A 23,746-nucleotide genomic window follows, 5' to 3' on the forward strand; every position below is an offset into this window, starting at 1 on the left:
TTTCTCTCAATACACAGTGATATCTGTGACTCTGAAACTCCACACAGAATAGCTTCACCTAGCTGAAAATTAGCTGTAATTTGGAGAAAATTGAATGTATATTTTTCTTCTTGTCTTAGGACTCGGCTGATATATCGGTAAACATTCGGTAAATCACTACCGTCTTTATACTGTAAATCTACTGGTGGGAAAGAAGAATATTGACTTCATAAAAAGATGTTGACTAAACTCTCTTGGCTATATCCATGCTGAAACAAGAACTAGCATTGCTCACACATTTGTTGCTATGACTACGTAGTGAACCAATGCTTCAACGCAGATTGCAGTAGATTCAAGCAGTCCTTGCCCAGTCATGATTGTTTCATTCATATGTGATCAATCACCTATGAACGGTTGGTAATGCAACTAATAATAGCTGACCACATGAAAGTAGGGGTCGACGTGAACACGTAGGGGTCGCAGGTTTTACTCTGTGGCAAGCCTCTTTCACTCGAGTTCCATTTGGCTGATCTGAGATCTGTATCCTAATCTGCGGAGATGTCGTGCAGGGAAAAGTTGGCAGAGATGTAGGTTGCATTACTGTTCTGTAAAGTTTTTAAGATGTCAATTACACGAAGACCCATTTACTATGAGTTGCTTATTGTTTTTATTACTTAAGTAGCTAATTTAACCCCAGTTTAGCAGAACGATGTCATTATCAGTAGTAAGTCTCTTGGACGCTGTACTGTTTATAGCTCTGAATGATGGGAAACAATGACCCAGTAGTTTAAGAAATGAAACTCTCTGAACATTGACCACTGTCCATGTTCTTTAAAGGGGAACTTAGCTTGAATGTAGCAAAAGTGAAGGGAACCAGGGATGCATTGATCTTAACATCGCTTAGATGTTGAAGCGATGAAGAAGATATATATATATATATATATATATATATAATACTTCGTTTTCACAAGTTAATGCGGACCCCTGGGATGTACTGAAATGTCTGTGATATGTGGTCAAAATACCACAAGGATCAAGCTCCACAGTATGAAGTCTTTTTAGCTGTTTTTGCTTGATTCTCTTATTTCTCTAATCTCTAAATCTCTAAAACAACTTCAGAAGCAGAGCAAAATCAGAATGACTCTTTTTAACCCATTTTGCCTGACTGCTCAGAATGTTGTTTCACAGTTTGTGGGCTGGTAGGTGATCCAGGTCCACAAATTACACTGTGTGTTATTGCTTTTCGTGGTGGGTATGTCTGTAGGTCACTGTAGATAAGAACATCTGCCAAATGTTGTTTATGTAAATTATAGTGAAATGAATCAAGTTATAATCTAATGTCTCTCTCTCTCACTCACTCTCTCTCTCTCTCTTTCTCACCATGTCGCTCTCACTGTCTGTCTCTCTCTCTCTCTCACTGTCTCAGTGTTTCTTTCTCTCACTGTGTGTCTCTAGCTTTCTCTCTGTCTCTCTCTCTCACTCACTCTCACTCTCTCAATCTCACCTTCTTTCTCTCTCTCTCTCTCTCTCTCTCTCTCACCGTCTCTCTCACTGTCTCAGTGTTTTTTTCTCTCACTGTGTCTCTCTAGCTTTCTCTCTCTCTCTCTCACCCTGTCTCTCTCACTGTCTTAGTGTTTCTTTCTCTCACTGTGTGTCTCTAGCTTTCTCTCTCTCACTCTCTCAATCTCACCTTCTTTCTCTCTCTCTCTCTCTCTCTCTCTCACCGTCTCTCTCTCTCTCACTGTCTCAGTGTTTCTTTCTCTCACTGTGTCTCTCTAGCTTTCTCTCTCTCTCTCTCTCTCACCCTGTCTCTCCCACTGTCTCAGTGTTTCTTTCTCTCACTGTGTCTCTCTAGCTTTCTCTCTCTCTATCTCTCCCCCTGTCTCTCCCACTGTCTCAGTGTTTCTTTCTCTCATTGTGTCTCTCTAGCTTTCTCTCTCTCTCTCTCTCTCTCTCTCTCTCTCTCTCTCACCGTGTCTCTCTCACTGTCTCAGTGTTTCTTTCTCTCATTGTCTCTCTCTCTCTCTCTCACCCTGTCTCTCTCACTGTCTCAGTGTTTCTTTCTCTCACTGTGTGTCTCTAGCTTTCTCTCTGTCTCTCTCTCTCACACACACACACACCCTCACTCTCTTTCTCCATCTCTCCCCTGCAGTTCAAAGTCTGCTGCGTGAGTCCCAGGTCATCCGCCAGAGCAAAGAGAAGCAGATCGCCGAGCTAAAGAAAATGTCGGATCAAAGTGCCGACTCCCTCAAAAACGAATGGGAGAAGAAGGTACTGAAGGCCTGAACGCCTTCGATTTCCAGCGGCCAGCCAAAGCCTGTGGAGGAGAGCTTTTGAACACAGTGCGCCCAGAGACTTTACACAGCCCTAGCACTCCCTTTGAGTTTGAGGGAGAAGAAAAGCAGTCCTTTCCGAGTTCTTAGTAGCTGTGTGTTTATTGTGAAGGGAGAAGAAAAAAAAAAAGCATCACATACATTCTCCAGCTTCTCCTCAGTTGCCTTTGCCTTTGTGCACAAGTTTGCAATTGAAGTCTTTCTTGCTCCAGGCTTCTTAAAGCATTCTCTGTGTTATTTCCACATATCAAGATCACTTATTCCCTTACAGGCAAACTATAGGCCCCCTGCTGTAGGTTCTGGACTCCTGGCGGCCTTAAGCCAGCAGTTCAAAACAGTCTGAGGAGGAAAGTTGAAGGAATACATTTGTATTGGGCAGGGAGTGGGTGGGAATTTGTGTGCAGGTAGAGAGAGAGTGGCAGGGTTCTTTTACGACGGTAGATTTTCAATGCGGTTTGTGGGTTTCATACAAATCGTACAGGCAAGGCCTATGACAAAATGGGAGGATACAGAGGATGTAGTATTTAAATATACTCTATATACTCTTAAACATATAGCTTTTAAGTTTATGTTTGATATTTTTGGATGAAGAAAACACCCCAGTGACTGGTATGATTGTCTCTTTGGGCAGTTACACGCAGCCGTGACCCAAATGGAGCAAGAGAAGTTTGCGCTGCAGAAAAAGCACACAGACAACATCCAGGAGCTGCTGGAGGACACCAAGCAGAGGCTCACCAAGATGGAGGCAGAGTACGGCAGCCAGGCCCAGGCCACTGTGAGTGAAAGCTGATGTTGCTCAAAGCACCGCACAGAAGCATCTCAGTACAGAAGGTTCTCTGTAGAAAGTTTGTTTTTCCATCGCTGTTGAATGTCAAGACGATTTTGCATCACACTATGCTTCGTGGTGCCTCTCGTCCTCTCTTCTAACCTCGTGAATGTCCCTGAGGTGCTCACAGGTGTCTTAAAGTGGCTGGAACACAGCCTTCTGTTGTTCTGCCTCATTCGGGGTAAAATATCACTACAGTGATTATATTGCAGCATGTTGGACTCCTGAGATTCTTCGCAGTACATTAAAAGCTCATCAGTGAGAAGCAGCATTCATTTGATCAATGTAATTTACATGAATGTTTAGCCCTAGCCCAAAACATCCACAACAGCAGTCAACTGATGGAGCACAAGGTGTCATTTTTACGGAATCTATTATAATTATTTTACAGTCAAATTAGCTACACACAAATACTACAAATTAACACTTAAAACACACAATAAGAGCTTTTTGACCAAAAGAACTCTGGTTCTTTAACTGGTTCCGTTTGGGTTTATAAGAACCTTGGTGCATTCCAGAGAACCGAAAATACGTCATCAGCTACGCTCTTGGTGGGTCGCCATCGCTCCTTGCTCCTGTAAGTAGACACGCCCACAGATGTCCTCACGGTCCGTTCTTTGGTTCCTGCTGCATATGAGCATTTCGGGTTCCGGAACCTATGTAAACGGTTCCAAGTTAGGTTTGTGAACCAGAACAGAGCGTGTTCTACGTTGGTGGAAAGGCGTGATACGTGGGAGGTTAAATGAGCCCATGAAATACACTAACACCACTACTTCTTGATGTCTGAAGTTGCATGAAATTTGCTCATAGCACGTGTATGTTTTTGGATATTACCAGCCTTGGTGAAGGTAGACCTCTCAGACTCTTTGTTTACATCCGTGAGTAGCAGTTATCTGTAGTTTGTGTGAGGTGTATGGCTCTTTTGGCTCTAGTATGCTGTCCTTGGCACTGTTTTGGCCGATTGCTTTGTGATGATATTGTGTTGTATTGCTATCAGCAGTCTACAGCTAGGGACAGAACTGATATGGAACAACCAGTGCTCTACAGAGAGATCACGCTCAGTTCAGATTGGCCATATTTTATCAATTGGAATGGCCACGATTCACAGTTGGTTGTGGCTGCTGTTAGTTCCTCCACACAGGCTTGGCACGTCCCAGACACAACACTTAGCTATGTTCATGTTGGTCACGCGCTATGGAGAAGAAAGAGAAGAGTGGCACTTAATGAGGTGTTGTGCATTTACAAATTAGCATGCGACTGTTGTTACCCAGGTAAAGGTTCAGGTGGGCCAGCCGCTGTCTGTCAGCGAGGCCGAATTTTAAGAAGCTTCAAAAGCTCTAGGAGCACAGCAGAGCAAAGGCCCTTCTTTAATAATTAAACACCGTGCGTTTTTAGGCAGAGACTCGGATGAAAGGGCCTTCTGTCGTTGGAAATTAGGTTCTTCCATTCTGTTGGTTTAGGCTGACCTTCACAACCCCCCCCACACACACACCTCCATTCACACACACACGCACACACATACAAACATACTCACAGCCCATGCACACACACCTCTTTGTCTTGTAGTCCTCATGCTCGGCCGTTGTCAGTATGTTAGTGAGGTGAGCGGGTGTGTGCTGTGCCCTGGTTCTGTTTGATGTCTCAATCCTACAGCCTTTGAAAGCCTTTGTTTGCCTTGCCTTCTTTCATCATTCCTTTGTGTGCCATGTTCTGGTACTGTCCCCATTTTTCACACACAAGGAAAGGCAGATCATCAAAGCTACGTGCCGGACGCAATGTCGCATTAGCCATATTTCATACGGTGTCCTAACAAGCGAAACATAAGCCACTTTTTAAAGGATATGGGCCTGCACCGAGAGCTTGCAAAGGCAATACATGTGTAACATTTGGAATCTGTGGTTGTGGAAAGATTCAAACCGTTCAGTGTTAATTCATTTCATGCTTTGTGTTATTAATCACAATTAATCACAGTTGATTTATTTACTCATATCTGACACTGAAGTATAGATTTGATTTTTGAGGTAGATTTAAAATGCATGCATTTTGCTGTAGACATGAGTGGAGTAAATGAGCTTCTTTAGAAACTACCTCTTTGTTTCGATAACTCAGGACCATTATTTTCCACTTTTTTCATGTTTTTGGTAGCGCTTCTTGGAACGCTTGTAAGCGCTTTTTGTAGTAGTCTTGGAACGGTCTCCTCACATAGCAACATACACAGGCCATTAATAAAACAGTTTCCTTTGTTTTCCCAAAGATTTACTGCTGAGGATATCTCTGTGGGTCTTTTCAAACAGGTAGCAGAAAACTTTCTTCTTGAATTAGGCCGAATTTAACAGGAATTGTGATCACGTTACTAGAGTTCTGTCTGAGCCACACTTATGAAGTGTGTAGTTAACTTTTACAGCACTGTCCAGAAAATGGGGGGGGGGGGTGTTTTCTTGCCCTCCTCCATAAGGTACATAGTGCAGTTTCCGCAGTGCTGAGCCCAGACTAGCAATGGCAGAGGCTCCATTGAGTTCAGCCTGCTATTTTCCTGGAACTGTGAATATTCACAGGGCCAGACGTTGATATGCATTTACCGACATATTCTGAGTTTGGACACAGCCACAGAAAGAAAGCCTAAATATAGTTGCCTCACACTCGCAACTAAATTGAGGTTAATGAGTTCAAAAGAGTTGAAGTCATACCACAGAGCGGTGTCTGTGTTGACGAGGGAAGAAAGGTGAGAACTGAACGGGGCACTAATAAACGTTTCTGTCATCACACTTTACTCATAAAAGTCATCAAACCACGTAGTCATTTATTAAAGCTGCTTATCAGGTCAGGTGCAGATTCCCCTCAAGGAGAATTCCTCAAACTGTCCCCCCCTCTATGTGTCTGTCATTGGTATGCTGAGAAAAGGCATTTTAAATTGCTACATGCTTTTCCAAAATAGAGCAAATATACTTCCTGCTCTTGACGTGCAACGGCAGAGGGCCAGGGTGTTCATTCTCTCCAAATTACACATTTAAACAATTTACAATCAGGAAGTTAGTATTACTTTTGATTATTATTTATGCCAAATAGTGTTGGTCAGGGCAAAAATGTGGAACTTGTTTATAATTAGGGTATTTATGTACTTATTTATAATTATATTTGTATCTGAGTTTCACAATAAATTCTAGTTTTCACATGCACCACTTTTTGTAAAAACACAAAGCAAGAAAAATGAACTGAACAGTAATAGCTGCACTCTTAAAAATAAAGGTGCTACAAAGGGTTGTATGAACAATGCCATAGAAGAACCTATTTTGGTTCCATAAAGAACCGTGTTTGTTTAAGAAATGTGTGTGTGAAGAACCATTTTAAAGGTTTAATACTCCATCACTCTGCCTTAAAGTTCTTTACCCATTTAAACCTATTAGCAAACGTGATCCTCTGGTAAAACACATGTGAGAGAACTGGGTTTGATTCCAGGTCTGGGCAACAAGTCTGTGCTACACCAATAAGATTCCTTGGGCAAGACTCCTAACTCGGCACTGGCCTATCTGTAAGTCCAGTAACTTATCACTTAGGATAAGAGCATCTGCCAAAATGCCATAAATGTAAAATGTAAATACAGTGGATCCTCTACTAACGAACTTTCCAAGATACAAACTGGGCATTTGAATATTTTTTTGCCTCCACCAACGAACCATGACTCTAGAAACGAACCCGAGCCTCCGCTGAGCCGGCGGCTGGAAATGGCCACTGACCCCAATAGGCGAGTCTCCCAGCGCGCCCATTAGCTTTAGCAATTTAGCATTAGTGTAAATAGCAGACATCGAAAGTTAAGCCGTATCTACGCTTCGTCTCCCCACATTCACCGCCTACTCTCCGTTATTCCACCCACCCCCCACCTCCCGTCATACAGCCAGTGCCTGTGCTACTCCTCCAGCCAGTCGTTTATTACTGTTACCACTGTATTTCTCTTTTATTTTTAGTAATGCTACATGTATTTTTTTACTAATTTGAGAGTGTTGTAAACATATATCAGTGTAAAAAGGGTGACTTTCAGGGCGGGGGCTGGAACACATTAATTGCTTTTCCATTATTTTAAATGGGGAAAATTGACTTGAGAAACGAACTTCTCCACTTACGAACCGGGTCACGGAACGGATCAAGTTCGTAAGTACAGGTTCCACTGTATAAATGTGTATGTGGAGCAATTCATAGAAAACAAATGCAGCCCTTAATAACAGTGATACATGTTTTCTTCCAAATTGTGTTAATGTTTTATGGTTCTGCATCATCAGATTTCCAAGTGCTAAATGTACACGAAGAGAAAACAACTGAACAAATATCACCAGCTCGTAAATAAACGTTTCCAGTGAGTCTGGATCAGTCCCGCACATCGGCTTGGAAGAACTTTAGCATCGGTTCTGTTACGTTACTGGGTTTCCTCACACACAGCTGCTTGCTTCAGGTCCTTCCAAAATATTTTGATTGGTTGAAGATCAGGACTTTGAAAAAGGTCATTCCAAAACATTACACAGGTGATTTATTCTAGGGCCGTGTTTGAAATACTCATTACCTCAAGAATACAATCAGTAACTCACATGCACTGATAATGAAAAAAGAAAAATGTTATCTGTGGCAACAGCTGGACTGTAAAACACCCACCCTAATGAAATTATTTGATGACTTAAGCCCAACTTATACTCCTGCGTCAAACGTACGTGTAGCCCGACGCGAACCTCTCCAGAAATGTAACTACACGTCGCGTGGAAGCAGACCACAGACTGTGATTGGTCAGTAGTCGAACAGACGTTGTTTAAATTTAACGGAAGAAGTACAGGAACATGAACTCCTCTCCTTCACACAGAGACACAGACAGCAGCACATTCACAGCCAGAGATTTCCTCAGACACGGTGTGAACATCAGGGACGAATAAAAATGACAAAGGAAACTGGGAAATAAAAAATAACTCAATGAGAAGCAGGACCACGCGGGAAAAATGTGACACTTTGTATTTGTTTCTTTCCTGGCGCCTCATGTAAACTATGCTCTTTCCCAAACAGCGTCTTCCTCCCTCTAAATAGAGGAAGATGTTTGAGATCCAGTCCTAGTGGTGTGGTGGTGTAACTGCAGAGTGACGCAGACACCAACGCAGAAGTATAAATGCTCACAACGGTATAGGCTCTGTGCAGACATCATCACAGAAACATAAAATCGTCTTTTGCTTACCTGTTTACCTACCTGTCTAAGTACTTGCCCACATTCCTACACTCTGCAGTCTGTACATGTACTTATTTGCATTTGTGTGGAATCCTTCACATGACTCATAACTAGTGAGTTAGTTACTCAAGAATGGCAGAGAAAGTCTCTGATGCTTAATAAAAACTTGGTATGTTAAAGGCTAAGCACCGTTTAATGGACCTCCATGAATATTTCACATTATTGTAGTTACTGACAGATATAAGTATGAATTAAAATGAAAATAGCAGCTTAATTTGCTTTAAAACTGACAATTTTATTAAATTGACGGAAAAACCCGAGCTCGCTACGGAAATTCTCGAACGCAACCGTGACGTCACTGGTGGACAACAGCTGAACAACGCCGCGGTAAAACACCGTTACGACTGACTGTTATGACAGTATCTAGCTAAATAACCAACATTATTCATGACAATAGTCTAGCAATAAGCTAAACTCAAATGTAGAGGTACCGTTATTCTTGTAAATGTGATCGAAGTCGAACTCGAATTCCTCCGACACTATAAACCTCCGTAATGCAGCTACGTAGCCGAGTATAATCTGAGCCACCGAATTTAGCGAGTCAAGCTAACGTTAACTAACACCAACTAAAACAGGCGAAGTGAGTGTCCTCACCCTGTTTACCTCCATGTTACAGAGGCTCTTGAACACCTTTCGTTGGTGTCCTTACATGCCCATATTGTTGGAAAAGCGCCAGTGAAATGAGCTAATTTGTGTGATGAGCTAATGAGCTAATGAGTGAAATTTCAGGGGAGTGGCTTTGGTAGAAGGGCTACAGGGAGGGAATTGGATTTTTATATTTTCAGTTGGTTATTTTCAAAAAGTAGCTGACACTTGCTGTTTTCTACAGAATGAATTGCACCAGCTATAAATGTATTCCTTTTAACTATACTTTGGTACAATGATTTGCTGCATGACATGAAGATAGAACATTTCCTGAATATCCTGAAAATTGTGTGATTGGAGGGGGTTTAATTGTGTGAATCCTGCTCATGTAACGGGTAGAGGTTGGGCATTAGGGCGGCTGAGTTTTTCCCCTTTTAAACTCAGAGAATAATCAGAAGAAAGATGCACAGTGTGATTTATTTTTTTGTTGAACTGTGACAAAATAAATGTTTAGTAGCTAATATTTGGAAAGAGTGGAGCATAACTGCACCATTCACTGTAAGGCATTAACTTAGAGCTGTAAAGGCAAGGCTGCCCACCAGCCAGCGGTGTTATTGTCTCGTCTGTGTTATCAAGGGCAAGGACTCTACATTAATTGCCAGCACGCATCACGGTCTAAACTTGTCATTTTTAGCTCGTGCCACGTTTCACGCTGGGCGCCAACAAAAGGCTCATTTTGCACTGTCCATGAATCATCTCCTTTCAGCACAGGCCACTTTCATCAGCTGAGCTGTGTATCTTAAATCAATAGGCTGTCATCACGTATATCAACCTGCATTCCAGCTGCCATGCAAGGGGGACAGTGGCTTCCATTAAGAACGAGAGAGAGAGAGAGAGAGAGTGTGAAAATTAATTCTTTGATAGCTTTTTGGTCTGGCCTCCACGCATGTTTTCTAGCCATTGTTTTTACTAAGGACTATTGAAGATTAAAGCAGTAACTGGGCAAATATCTAAAGCTGAAGATACACTATATGACCTTTAGCCTGATTTTATCCCCGATATTCAGTTGGGCCAAATGTGTGTCTAGTGAGCCAGGGCCTCTGACTGCGTTTTTTTGCCACGAAACAAATCACACGTTTGATATTTTTTTTTGGTTTTGACCTGAAGTAAACTCATCACCGTCTCAAGTCTGAACTGGTCCTAGTCCTACAATTTAAACAGAGGACAGAAAGTATCTAGCAATGTGTCTATGTGTCAAATCATAAAAGAGTAAAAGACATCACACAGTGCTAGATGCACAACCCCAAAGACCCCAAATAAATACCTGTAACAGAAACCACACAGTGGGCCACAGAACAAGCCTCCAATTTTGCTTTCCATCTTAAATGATGCAGCAACTACATTGTGGAGTCCGCTACTGCTGCACATCTGATAGTTCTGAACCATTTAAGGTGGAGTGTAGCCTCAAGTATGTGCTGTTCTACTTATCTTCATTTCCTGCTGCAGTGTGTAGAGACCATGCTGACAACCCTGCCCAGTCCCGCTCCGGGTGACTGTCTGTGAGGAGTGTGGTGTGTTCTCCCTGTGTCTGTGTGGGTTTCTTCTGGTTGACTGTCTGTGAGGAGTGTGGTGTGTTCTCCCTGTGTCTGCGTGGGTTTCCTCCAGGCGACTGTCTGTGAGGAGTGTGGTGTGTTCTCCCTGTGTCTGCGTGGGTTTCCTCCGGGTGACTGTCTGTGAGGAGTGTGGTGTGTTCTCCCTGTGTCTGCGTGGGTTTCCTCCGGGTGACTGTCTGTGAGGAGTGTGGTGTGTTCTCCCTGTGTCTGCGTGGGTTTCCTCCGGGTGCTCTGGTTTCCTCCCACGCTCCGAAAACACACGTTGGTAGGTGGATTGGAGACTCAAAAGTGTCTGTAGTTGTGAGTGTGTGTCGCCTTGTGAAGGACTGCTCCCACCATGCGCCCAGTGATTGCAGGTAGGCTCAGGACCCACTACGACACTGAACTGGAACTGACAAGGATTTCTTGCATCATAAAACTGAACATAATCTCAGAAATTGACCACAAGACCAGCGTCATGTAAAGAGGCACACATGCTTAAGATAACTTTTTTTTATTATTATTATTATTTCGACTTACTTTTCCCCTCCCAAGGTTTCTCAGGAGGTTGCACCATGTTAAGATGTGCTGCACAACAAAGGCGGCACTGATCCATTGGACGGAAGCTTAAAAGCTGCTCTCAGATCAGCTCTCACCTCGGCAGAGCACTTTGAAGGCCGCATGAGAGGGGGAGGGTGAACTAGAGCTGGGCCTACTTGGCTGGAGGAGCTGTGAAAAGGCTGGGGAGCACCATAACCCTCCTTGGCTTCAGTTCAAACTTACTTTTGCTGAAACATTCTACTCACACTATCACATCTACGCAAGAATTCCCTTTCATGAGGTGGTTGAGGCTTCTGTGGACTGCACCAAAGAACCATGTCTGTGGTGTTACCATCCATAAAGTTGTGGTTCTAAGGGTCTGATCCAAAACAAAGTTTGAATGAACAGATAGTCCTAAAGGGTATAACTTTTACCTCAGCTCTTAGCCATTCTAAATACAAAGCCTGTTTTGATAGACACATGCCTGTCTTGCACCTGTGTGTATTCTGAATGTTGCTGTGGTTGCTTTGTACAGTTTGTTAGGTCAGGTAGACGATGGCCTTCTATTCTCTCCATTCTTTATTTGCAGGAGCGGACCGTGCTGGAGCTGGAGGCGAAGGTAAAGCAGCTTTCAGTGGAGGTGGAGAATGGAAACCTGCTCAGGCAGAAAGTCACCCAGGAGAAGGCCGAGTTAGAGATCCATATTGCTGCTATCAGTGCCGAGTTACAGGAGGCCAACCGCAGGTACTAACACCACTGCCGTTTAGCTACAAACAGATAGAGGCTACAGTTACGAGGGCCATTGGGTAGCTGTAAAAAGCACAGAGTCCTGGCATGAAATTTGTCATAATAAGGTCATGGAAATTGAAAATGAATATTGAAAAATCCAGGTTAAATTTGCATTGAAATTTGACCTCTGAATTTAACCCATCCATGGCAGTGAACACACACACAACTCATTGGAGGGAGTGGATGCACACACAGAGCAGCGGGCAGCCACCTCTTGCTCCTGGGTAGCACTTGGGGGTTAGGCCCTTTGCTGAAGGGCACCTCAGCCTTGGACTCATCCCCCTGCCCCCAATTTTCCTGCAGGTTGAGGGGTCTCAAACTGACGACCTTTTTGGTCCTAGGTTCTCTCCAGTAACCTTTTAGACCAAGGTTTGACCCGCGAAATGTCACAGTTTCTCAGCTGTATGAACAGATGGGACCGTTACCCTCACCAAGACTTTTCCAAAATACAAAGTCATCTTTTGTGTTTGAGTTGCTGTTTTTTTAAACAAAAGGTTCTCTGCTTGTTCTGGTCCCACAGAGGTTTGAGTATCTGTCAGAAATGAACATCTTGCCACTTTTATTGTCCATCCACAGACACCAAAATGCTGCATTTACATAGTGCGACTACAGTTGTGCTGATGACATGGTTTCATGATCGGTTATTGTCAACAACTGGACGTTTAGCCCAAAATGACTTTTCCAAAGTATTATCACTTTATGTCTATTACCGGCAGTAAGTTATAGGTTCTTAACCAGTGGATCTCTCTTTATTTTGGTTGTGTTCTCCTCCATCTGAACTCACTATGAATTATGATAGAGCAGCTTTCTCCAAAACTGTGTTAGACCAACAATTTAAACTACTGCATATTTTACCATTTCGTCCCTGTGGTTACAAGCCCCTGGATCCCACAGAAAGCCCTTTGCATCCACAGTGATTTTAAACCCAGCCTGTGATATCTGCACATGTGGGAAGTGAACTTCATACAAACAGTACAGTGGCCTAGAAAATGTAGTCAAACAAAGATTAAAAATACACACTGAGGCTAAATGGTTTAGTTTTAGAACAATTCACTCAAGTGCTGAGGTCGTCTGTGTTGTCTTTTACTTTCCTTAGTGCAAAACGTACTTTTCTCAATATGTTGCATGCTGCAGGAACATAATTGTATGTTGAAATCCACAGAAGTGTGTTGTCATTCTTTCACCTAAAAGCAACCGCGTGCCCAAACTTTTGCATGTGACTTCAGGAATGTTTCTCTGCTGAGAGAGAAGGAGCTGCAGAGTGAGCAGCACGAGGAGACGCTGCAGAAACTTCATGCCAAACACGACACAGACATCAGCCACTTCCAAAAGGAGCACGCTCTCTCCGCAGCAAAGGTGTCGCTCAAACACAAACACACTTTGTCTAGACATTTTGCTTTATATAAATGAATGTATTATTATGCTTTATTATCTCACCATCCTGTACATTTCAATATTTCTATTGCTACTGTTTATAGACAGTTCTTACAGTTATAGAATACAGCTATTTTAAAGGCAGTGTTCATGACTGTAACCAAAAACCCTTTTCATAAAATTCAGAAGCAGTTTCCTCACCATTTGCTACCTCTCCAGGTGTTCAACACTGGTCTAATGTGTTTACAAAGCCCCAGTGTCTGTAAATGAAGGAAAGGTCAAACCGTCTCGGTCTGGTATGCTGGTTTTAGAGAGAGACTCTAAACGTTGAAAAGCACAAACCGAGATGAGGATGTTGCTCTATTCCTGCTCCATAGGAGACGCAATGCTAACTGCTTTACAGACAGAGTAAATAAAAATGAATACAGACAGAGTGAATAAAAACAATTAGCAACAGTTGTTATTCTCTTTAAACACTTTGTTCCACCTTAAAAGACATGCTTTCCCCATAATTGTAAACATTCCCTTTAAGGTGCACTCATTGTAGACAGAGATTTCCCAGTGTATTGCTCCACGGAAAAGCCTGAACTTGAATGGACACTGGATGAGCTCAGCCTGAGATCTCCATGCCCAGTGCCAAGCCTTGGTCAGATGGGTATTAATACCGCAGCATTAGGCCGTAGAGCATGGGGTGAATAACGTGATCCACATTAATCATCTAAAATCAAATATGTGACCTCACTGATGATTTCATAACTGAATGCCATCATATTCTCACAGATATTTCCAACTTGCCCTAAGTACTCAAACACTCAGTCAAGAGTGTTGGTGTGTTCTCAAAATGGCGCAGATTACATTTCCATCACCGAATAATGATAAATAATGCCCTTCTAAATCAGAAACAGTAATTACGTAAATGACGTTTCCTCCTGGGGTTTTATTGTTAGGCTTCTGAGGTGATTGAGGATCTGGAGCACATGGTGGCTCAGCTCAGACAGCAGCTGCAGGACAGCGAGCACAGGAGGCAGAAACAGATCAGGGTGAGCACCTGCTGCATATTGATTTAAAATTTATTATGAACAAATAAAAGATTTTTCTTAACTCCTGCCTTTTCACATTTTGAATCCATGTGCAGATCAATAAGGTTTTGCATGGACCGTATGTAGTGCGAATTAAAGCTTTAAACCCTGTGTGGGATTTAATATGAATTTATCATTTTATTCCCCCAGGAGCTGGAAAGTAAGATGCATCAACAAACAAAAGAACTTCAACTCAGCAGTGAGTCGAAGGTGAGTTTTTTTTCTGTTTATATCTAGACAGCCATTTGTGTTAAGTATTTGTGCCAGGATCAGACTACACGTTATTTTTGTCTTTCCCGAAGTTCGCTGGGTCAGATTAGCGCTGTAAACTCGTGCCGTGTCGTGGTCAGGAGACTGGGGACATCATTGCGTGAGTTCAGATGTCATCGGGACGCGGGTTTAGAAACTGAATCACGCTGACAGAAGCACTGTGTGATGTTGGTGGTTTTGTTCTGAACAGAAGAGGAAGATAAAAAGCGATTGTGGACCGTTCCTGGGTGGTTACGGAGAGGAGAGTGTGGACTGTCTCCTGAAAGAGAACCTGAGGTCATTTCCTCAGTTTGGTTGTTCCACTGACAGCTGCAGCAGAGCCTCCCTCTCTCTCTCTTCTCCGTGTTTACAGATGTGCACCAGACAGCGCTCCATCCTCCTATTGGTCATCGTCAGGAACATGTCGTAGGAAAAGTCAGACCGGGCCAAAAGGTCCAAACAAGTTTAACACGCTTCCTCGTGGAGTCAGGGGGCGGCTCAGACGCACATCGCTGCTCTGGAACGCTGGAAATTTGGGGGACATGTGATACACAGTGTCAAATTAAAGAGAAAAGCATTTACTCTGTTCCTTCTATTTACCCTGAACTCTGAGATTGTAAAATCTAGTGCTGATTACTGGGTACTGCATGTGTTCGAGAGAGGCCACCTGTCGCAGTGCCAGGGGTTACCTGAAATGAAAGGGGAGCACAACTTGGACATCCATTCCTCATGTCCAGGGCCCACTTGATCCGCATGGCCACTTGTGAACATTTTTAACGGGGCCTGCTGCGGGCAGTGCCTTTCAAGGCTCTTCAAAGCAATTGCGCTGTCATAAAAACAAAAGTGAAAAAAAAAAAAAAAAAGAAAGGAAGCTGTCCTAATGAATTGGGCCGGCCCAATCAGGCGGAGATTGTGTTTTAAGATCAGGGCAACAACACCTGGACCACAGCCGCTCAACCCCACCTTCAAAGCCTCCGTCAGGGCCATAAAGGTGGATAGTGTAAGGGGCACATCTGCACAGCCAGAGTCATATACAACAGCATGCAGTCAGACAGGGGCTGGGCAGGGATAACCCTTGACCCACAGGAGATAGAGGAAGCAGACTGCTGGCTGTACAGAGGCCCAGCTGCAGAATGTCGGTGTGTGGGTGGGATCTGGGGGGACGAACTGAGTGATGGATGCCTCTGCCGCCCCTTGCAGGTGCAGGCTCTACAGGTCGAACTTGAGAAGGAGCGGACCGAGGCCATAAGGAAGGCCAGCAAGTTGGAAGACGCTCTCAGGTGAGACGAAACAGCTAACGGTTGATAAACGCTAGCTGAAAAAGCTGACAAGTTGACAGTTTACTGTGTCCTGTAAATGGTAACGTCCGCTCTACTGTGAAGTCTAGTGTGTTGTGTTTGTTACTACTGGCTGCTTCATTTCCTTCAGAATCAATAAACTATCTATCTATCCATCCATCTATCTATCCATCCATCCATCCACCCACCTATCCATCCACCTATCTCTATCTATCCATCCACCTATCCATCCATCATCCATCCATCTATCTATCTATCTATCTATCTATCTATCTATCTATCTATCTATCCACCCACCTATCTACCTATCCATCCATCCATCCATCCATCCATCCAGCCACCTATCCATCCATCCATCCATCCAAAGACAGGTTAGCACTATGTACTATCAATGAATAATACATTCAGTGAAAAAACACAGTGACACTTATGTTCCCAGTGCCCTATGTTTCCAGTTTCTAGCCTGACTAGATCTCTGCTTATTAAATATTCAACCAATTGCTCTACGTTTTCAGGGCCTAGATTTATCTGTCAAATTTTCCAGCAAGCAAGTCTGTGCCACATGGATCAGTCATGCATCAGTCAGCCTTTCACAAATTATTAGATATTTGTTTTAAAATTCTGATTATTCTATTAAATTATCTGTGCTACAATCCCAAAATAGCTTGCACTAGGTTACACTAAGTAACCGTAAAGGCCTATTCACATCGAGAAAAAACAGGTTTTGAAAACAAGCACAGGTTTATTAACGGTGTCCTTCATGACGAGTCTGAAACTGACGGACTGCAACGCTGCGTCAGATTTTGAATTAGACCCTGTTCTGTTTTCTGTATTTTACGGATTCATTAAAATCGGACCGACCAATCAGGGCGCCGTTGTCATGGTTACAGCCTAAAACAAACAAGTAGGAAGATGACGACTGAACAGCTCATCATGTTCATAGTGGGACACAAAGCTTAAAGAACAACAACACGCTGACTGTAAAACTGCGGCGGTTAAAGAAAGTTGAGAGGAGAAACACTTCCCCCAGTGAGCCTCAGAAACACTGCTGAAGGCCTGGGTTGTTCTGGACACTGTGAGGGTTCAGTGTGGCGTTGAGTTGCGGTGCTCCGACTCAATGAACCAATTACTTCTTCCTCTTCCTGTGTCTCCCCCTGATTTCAGAGCTGAGACAAAAGACACGTCGGACTCTGTGTGAAGGTTACACTACGTTAAAAATCGCATCCATATTTTCGTGTGAAAAACTTGTACCCGGTGTGAATAGGCCTTTAAGGTCAGTATTCCCTTTAAGGCCTTTGGTGGCTTCATGCCCCTAACCATGAACATAATAACCCTTTCATGGCAGGGGTCTAGTTAAATCATAGTCTCAGTTTCCCCTCATAATGCTATTGGCCACATTGTTAGGGTGATATCACTGGAAAGTCTATACTGCAACATCATATGGCGCCTTAATCCATGTATATCCCCTCTTCTATTCACCAGAATCCACTAACCAAAATGTCCAGTACGTTTGTTACTGCTGAAGTTGCATTGTTCTTCGCTAACCCATCTGAGCTAGAATGCAAACAATGCTGCGGCCTGGACTGTGCTTCGTGGTCGCCGTCGGTGGAAGTGGCTCAGCTCAACGCCCTGTTATGGGAAAGTCCATCTCTTGGCCCTCAGTGTGGCCCTCAGATGTGGCGTTAGTGCAGGGTTACCGCCCGCGCTCACTGAGCCTACTCCCTGCCACAGGAATGCGGCAGGAGACGTGGTAGTGGCCAGGCAGCGTTTGAATGCGCAGACCATGTTATTTTGCCAGACTGATGTCGAGCTCTCCTGCTGTCCACCTGGCCCTTGGCATGTACTTGTGTTCATTCTCATAGCTGTTAGCACAAAGGAGAGAAGAAGCCTCATTCCCAGCTTGAGATTCAGCTTGACAAGCTCAGCACACACACTTGTGTATGAGCAGAACCTTCCCACTGATCCAGAATCTCACATCCTGGCTGAAAGAATGATGTAAGGCTGGCTTTGTTTCAACCTATGAGCTCACTGTTTACTGTTTTTGTGTTTGTTTGGCCCCTGGGTGTGGTATATCACACGTAGCTGGTAGTAACTTGACCAGCCTTAATTAGGCTCCCATCATTAACGTCGACTGCATATTAAGCACCTTTAATCACCCTCTTTGGCCTGCTCTTTATTCTAAGGTTAAAGCAGTTGATGCTTTTCTACAACAAACAAGATTATGACCTGATTTTTCTGGCAATTTTTTAAAACAAAGGTTTTAATTATTTTTAAGAGATAAAGAAGCATACCAATCTAACGTAGACCAGAAGTGGTTGATTCTTAAAAAGTCTCCTTGTGAATATGAGCTGTTTTACGGAAGACTGCATGGTCCAATGCTAACTGAAGACTTGATGAACCAAATGTGTCTTAATTAATTAAGTAACTAAATATGGGTAATTGAAGGAACAGTCAGAAGACTCATCGTAGATTTCTTGTTGCCTTATTTGTTAAAGTTAACTTTAACTGTAAAATTGAGATTTTTTTGGACTTTGATGTATTTAATATATTTTCTTTCTTGAAAGTCTGCTTTTAGTATTAAAGTTGTAACTTGGCCAACACATGCTCACATTGCTAGAATTAACCAACAGGTTCGTCAAATATGAGCGACAACTAGGCACTAGGCTATCGGCTAACAGTTGCTACCGTTACTTTAGCCCCTCCCACTCGACCGAGCGCAGATTCCCACAATATTGAAAGACGTTAAAGAAGAGTGGAGGCTTCAATAAAAGCTAAAATAAAAGTTTAAAAGAAAAATCCCAAATTTGCGACTGTTGTTATAGTGGCTTTGCCGCTGTTGATCAAGATTAGATATACAAATATGTTTTAACACATTCTTTTGTGTACACCTGTAATTCCATATTCATATTCCCGCTCTTTTGTCAGAAGAACTTATTTGTTATGAGTTTCATCAAAGAAAAAGCACAGCAAGTGCATTGATTCATTCTGTTTTTGGGGATAATATTGGGACTGTCCCAAATCCTAGTGAGCTGTCTACATAGAGAGCATTTTATAGTTAGTCACAGTGTACACAGTCCCGAATCTTAGGCTGTCCCAATGCTTAGACACCTTAAATATGCTGCCTACTGAGATACTGTAATTTGACTGAATTTTAAGGCAGCGTTTTAGTCAAACAGCTCTTCTTCCAGAGCAAAAAGAATTAAAATGGTGATAAAAGTGGGTAGAGTTTGAACTGTTGTTAATCGTTGGTAATATAAGTCCTAAGGGTCATAGAGATACTTTTGATATTTTCAGCTGAAGCCCTTATAAATGTCAAATGTTTTTGAAACTTTAAAAATCCTTTCATTCTTTCGTACGTCCATACACTTTTAATGCATGTGTCAGCGTTGAACTGGACTTGCACTTTTGCTGTAATAACTGACATTCATTGCCACATTACCAGGCTGTATACAGATTAGGCGACTGCTAATGAAATGAGTGGGTTCTGCACCATTAACATGGTCTCAACCACAACAAGCCTCTGCAAGGTTCATAAGCCTTTTAAAATACAGCTGTAGCCCAGGGCACAAGGGGTGACCAAGCACTTAAACTATTTTCTGTTGTGTATTTAGTAGATCACTTTAGCATACACCTTCTGTCAGAATGTATTCTTAGTCAATGATTGATTAGTCAGTTAACTGTTTACTGTATCTATATATAGTTCTGCTGTAAAATGCTTGTATGTAATGTAAAGTAACTGTTTCAGTACCTTTTTTTTCCCTTACTATTTTATTTACCTGGCAAAAGCAAACGATCCTCTAAGTGTTTGTTTTCAACTTCTGTTTGAGGGAGTTAGGAATTCAGATAGGAATTCAGGTGCATATATGATCGCAAAACCATAGTACAAATACAGTACTACCAGTACCAAAACAGAAGTGTGTATGGATTTATATTTTTCTATTTGGTTTCAAATGATAAACCACTGAAATAATCAATTAGAAAACCAAAGGCTGTGAACACGCACACACTAGTGCACTAAAGGCTGTGAACACACATACACTGCTGCACGAGGGGTTGTGAACAAACACACACTAGTGCACTAGGGTCTGTGAACACACACAGTAGTGCACTAAAGGCTGTGAACACACACACAGTAGTGCACTAAGGGCTGTGAACACACACACAGTAGTGCACTAGGGGCTGTGAACACACTAGTGCACTAGGGGCTGTGAACACACACACTATTGCACTAAGGGCTGTGAACACACACTATTGCACTAAGGGCTGTGAACACACACACACTAGTGCACTAAGGGCTGTGAACACACACACTAGTGCACTAAGGGTTGTGAACACACACACTAATGCAGTAGGGGCTGTGAACACACACACTAGTGCCCTAAGGGCTGTGAACACACACACTAGTGCCCTAAGGGCTGTGAACACACACACACAGTAGTGCACTAAGGGCTGTGAACACACACACACTAGTGCACTAGGGGTTGTGAACACACACTAGTGCACTAGGGGCTGTGAACACACACTATTGCACTAAGGGCTGTGAACACACACACACACTATTGCACTAAGGGCTGTGAACACACACACTAGTGCACTAAGGGCTGTGAACACACACACACACACTAGTGCACTAAGGGCTGTGAACACACACACTAATGCACTAGGGGCTGTGAACACACACACAGTAGTGCACTAGGGGCTGTGAACACACACACTAGTGCCCTAAAGTTAATGTCACTGTTGGCAAATATTACACTAGTGCACTAGGGGCTGTGAACACACACACACTATTGCACTAGGGGCTGTGAAAACACACACACTATTGCACTAAGGGCTGTGAACACACACACACACACTAGTGCACTAGGGGCTGTGAACACACACACACTAATGCACTAAGCGCTGTGAACACACACACTAGTGGACTAAGGGCTGTGAACACACACACTAGTGCCTTAATGGCTGTGAACACACACACACTAGTGGACTAAGGACTGTGAACACACACACACTAGTGGACTAAGGACTGTGAACACACACACACTAGTGGACTAAGGACTGTGAACACACACACTATTGCACTAAGGGCTGTGAACACACACATTATTGCACTAAGGGCTGTGAACACACACACACTAGTGCACTAAGGGCTGTGAACACACACACTACTGCACTAAGGGATGTGAACACACACACACTAGTGCACTAAGGGCTGTGAAAACACACACACCCTGAGCAGTGGGCAGACGTTCCCGGTGGTTGTGCGTTCAGTGCCTTGCTCAAGGGCCTCTCAGTCGTGAACACACACACACACACACACACACTAGTGCACTAGGGGCTGTGAACACACACACACTATTGCACTAAGGGCTGTGAACACACACACTAGTGCACTAAGGGCTGCGAACACACACACACACACACACTAGTGCACTAGGGGCTGTGAACACACACACACACTAATGCACTAGGGGCTGTGAACACACACACTAGTGCCCTAAGGGCTGTGAACACACACACAGTAGTGTACTAAGGGCTGTGAACACACACGAGTGCACTAGGGGCTGTGAACACACACACTAGTGCACTACAGGCTGTGAACACACACACTAGTGCACTGAGGGCTGTGAACACACACACTAGTGGACTAAGGGCTGTGAACACACACACTAGTGCCTTAATGGCTGTGAACACACACACACTAGTGGACTAAGGACTGTGAACACACACACTAGTGGACTAAGGACTGTGAACACACACACTATTGCACTAAGGACTGTGAACACACACACTACTGCACTAAGGGATGTGAACACACACACTAGTGCACTAAGGGCTGTGAACACACACCCTGAGCAGTGGGCAGACGTTCCCGGTGGTTGTGCGTTCAGTGCCTTGCTCAAGGGCCTCTCAGTCGTGGATTGAGGAGGAGGACAGTGCTGTTCCTTCACTCCCACAGCACCAAGTTTTCCTGCTGCTCGTGGAAAAAGAACCAACGTCCACTGAGCATTTTAAAAATACTCAAGAAAAAATATATTTCTACACAATTACACAGTACAAGTAACTAGTTACTAACCAGCCCTGGAAGTAAGGCATGAACACGTATCTTAGTTATGAATTTGTATTCACATTCTAATTTGTTCCATGAAAATATAAACGACAATGACTTAAAAGCAGGTTTTTGAAAGGATCAAAGGCATCACATTCTCTGACACCCAAAGCCCAGAGCAGGGGACACATCTGCAATCACAAACAGATTAGGACACATAAATTAGCTCATGCGAGTAACGTGTAGCGCAGGTGTTGGTTTAGTGTGGACTCTATTTAAGCAGTCATTAGGCTAACAAGTGCCTGGGCTCTCCTCCCCCCACCCACTCTCTGCTACCTGCCCGCGTCTGACCAGCTTTAAAGTCAGCCCAGGACTTCAAAGCTCCGGCCGAGAGCACACATCAAATGTGCAGCGCCTGATAGCAGAGATGTGAGGATGACTGGAGAAATTTCAACGAGATGGAGCTGCTTAAAAGCACAGTTTGCTTGCTGTATTAGCGGAGGGGCTTGCTTGTTGGAGAAGTGTGTGCTTATATATACTTTGCACATCGACAGAATACTACACAGAGAGGCCATTACTTTTTTTTTTCCCCGGTGTTTTATATCACAGGGCAAGAATGAACGTATTTGACGTTACAGCGGCCAGTGAATGTTGTGGATGTATCCTTCTGGCCACTGTTTTCACATTTATAATTGTTTTATTGGAAGAGTTTATAATGAACTTGGTGACATTTGCCTTCTTATCTTCTTAAGAGTGAATCTGGTGACGTCTGCATGTTGTGGAAACTAATGACATGCTCAACCCAAGATCGTACCCTTCTTTATAAATGTGGAATGCACTACTCTTGTCACTTGAGCTATAGGTTAATAGCATTGCAGCAGGCTAAGGTTAGGGGTAAAGTTAATGTCACTGTTGGCAAATATTACACTAGTGCACTAGGGGCTGTGAACACTCACACACTATTGCACTAGGGGCTGTGAAAACACACACACTATTGCACTAAGGGCTGTGAACACACACACACACACACACACACTAGTGCTCTAAGGGCTGTAAACACACACACTAGTGCACTAAGGGCTGTGAACACACACACTAGTGCACTAAGGGCTGTGAACACACACACTAATGCACTAAGGGCTGTGAACACACACACACACTAGTGGACTAAGGGCTGTGAACGCACACACTAGTGCCGTAATGGCTGTGAACACACACACACTAGTGGACTAAGGACTGTGTACACACACACTAGTGCACTAGGGGCTGTGAACACACACACACTAGTGCACTAAGGGCTGTGAACACACACACTAATGCACTAAGGGCTGTAAACACACACACACTAGTGGACTAAGGGCTGTGAACACACACACACTAGTGGACTAAGGGCTGTGAACACACACACACTAGTGGACTAAGGGCTGTGAACGCACACACTAGTGCCGTAATGGCTGTGAACACACACACACTAGTGGACTAAGGACTGTGAACACACACACTAGTGCACTAGGGGCTGTGAACACACACACACTAGTGCACTAAGGGCTGTGAACACACACACTAATGCACTAAGGGCTGTAAACACACACACACTAGTGGACTAAGGAGGAGGAGGAGGACAGTGCTGTTCCTTCACTCCCACAGCACCCAGTTTTCCTGCTGCTCGTGGGAATCGAACCAACGACCTTTCAGTCCACAGCCTTCTATTGCATTTTAAAAATACTCAAGGAAAAACAAAAAAAGCTCGCAATTGAATCAGTGTATTTGTTAATATCTCTTTTTAGCTTTGTTCC

The 23,746-nt window shown here is 43.5% G+C and overlaps 1 protein-coding gene across 4 annotated transcripts in view; it reads left to right on the forward strand.

Moving 5' to 3' along the window:
- Positions 1-23,746, forward strand: part of cep112 (centrosomal protein 112) — a 191,343-nt gene that overhangs the window by 56,419 nt on the left and 111,178 nt on the right. For all 4 annotated transcript variants that reach the window (XM_066641756.1, XM_066641758.1, XM_066641755.1 and 1 more), the window contains 7 exons: positions 2,132-2,250; positions 2,944-3,087; positions 11,702-11,856; positions 13,128-13,257; positions 14,223-14,315; positions 14,505-14,564; positions 15,804-15,883. In XM_066641756.1, coding sequence (XP_066497853.1) covers positions 2,132-2,250; positions 2,944-3,087; positions 11,702-11,856; positions 13,128-13,257; positions 14,223-14,315; positions 14,505-14,564; positions 15,804-15,883 — 781 coding nt within the window. The remainder of the gene's footprint in view (positions 1-2,131; positions 2,251-2,943; positions 3,088-11,701; positions 11,857-13,127; positions 13,258-14,222; positions 14,316-14,504; positions 14,565-15,803; positions 15,884-23,746) is intronic.

Source organism: Hoplias malabaricus, chromosome 13 (assembly GCF_029633855.1).
Source record: "Hoplias malabaricus isolate fHopMal1 chromosome 13, fHopMal1.hap1, whole genome shotgun sequence".
NCBI lineage: Eukaryota > Metazoa > Chordata > Actinopteri > Characiformes > Erythrinidae > Hoplias > Hoplias malabaricus.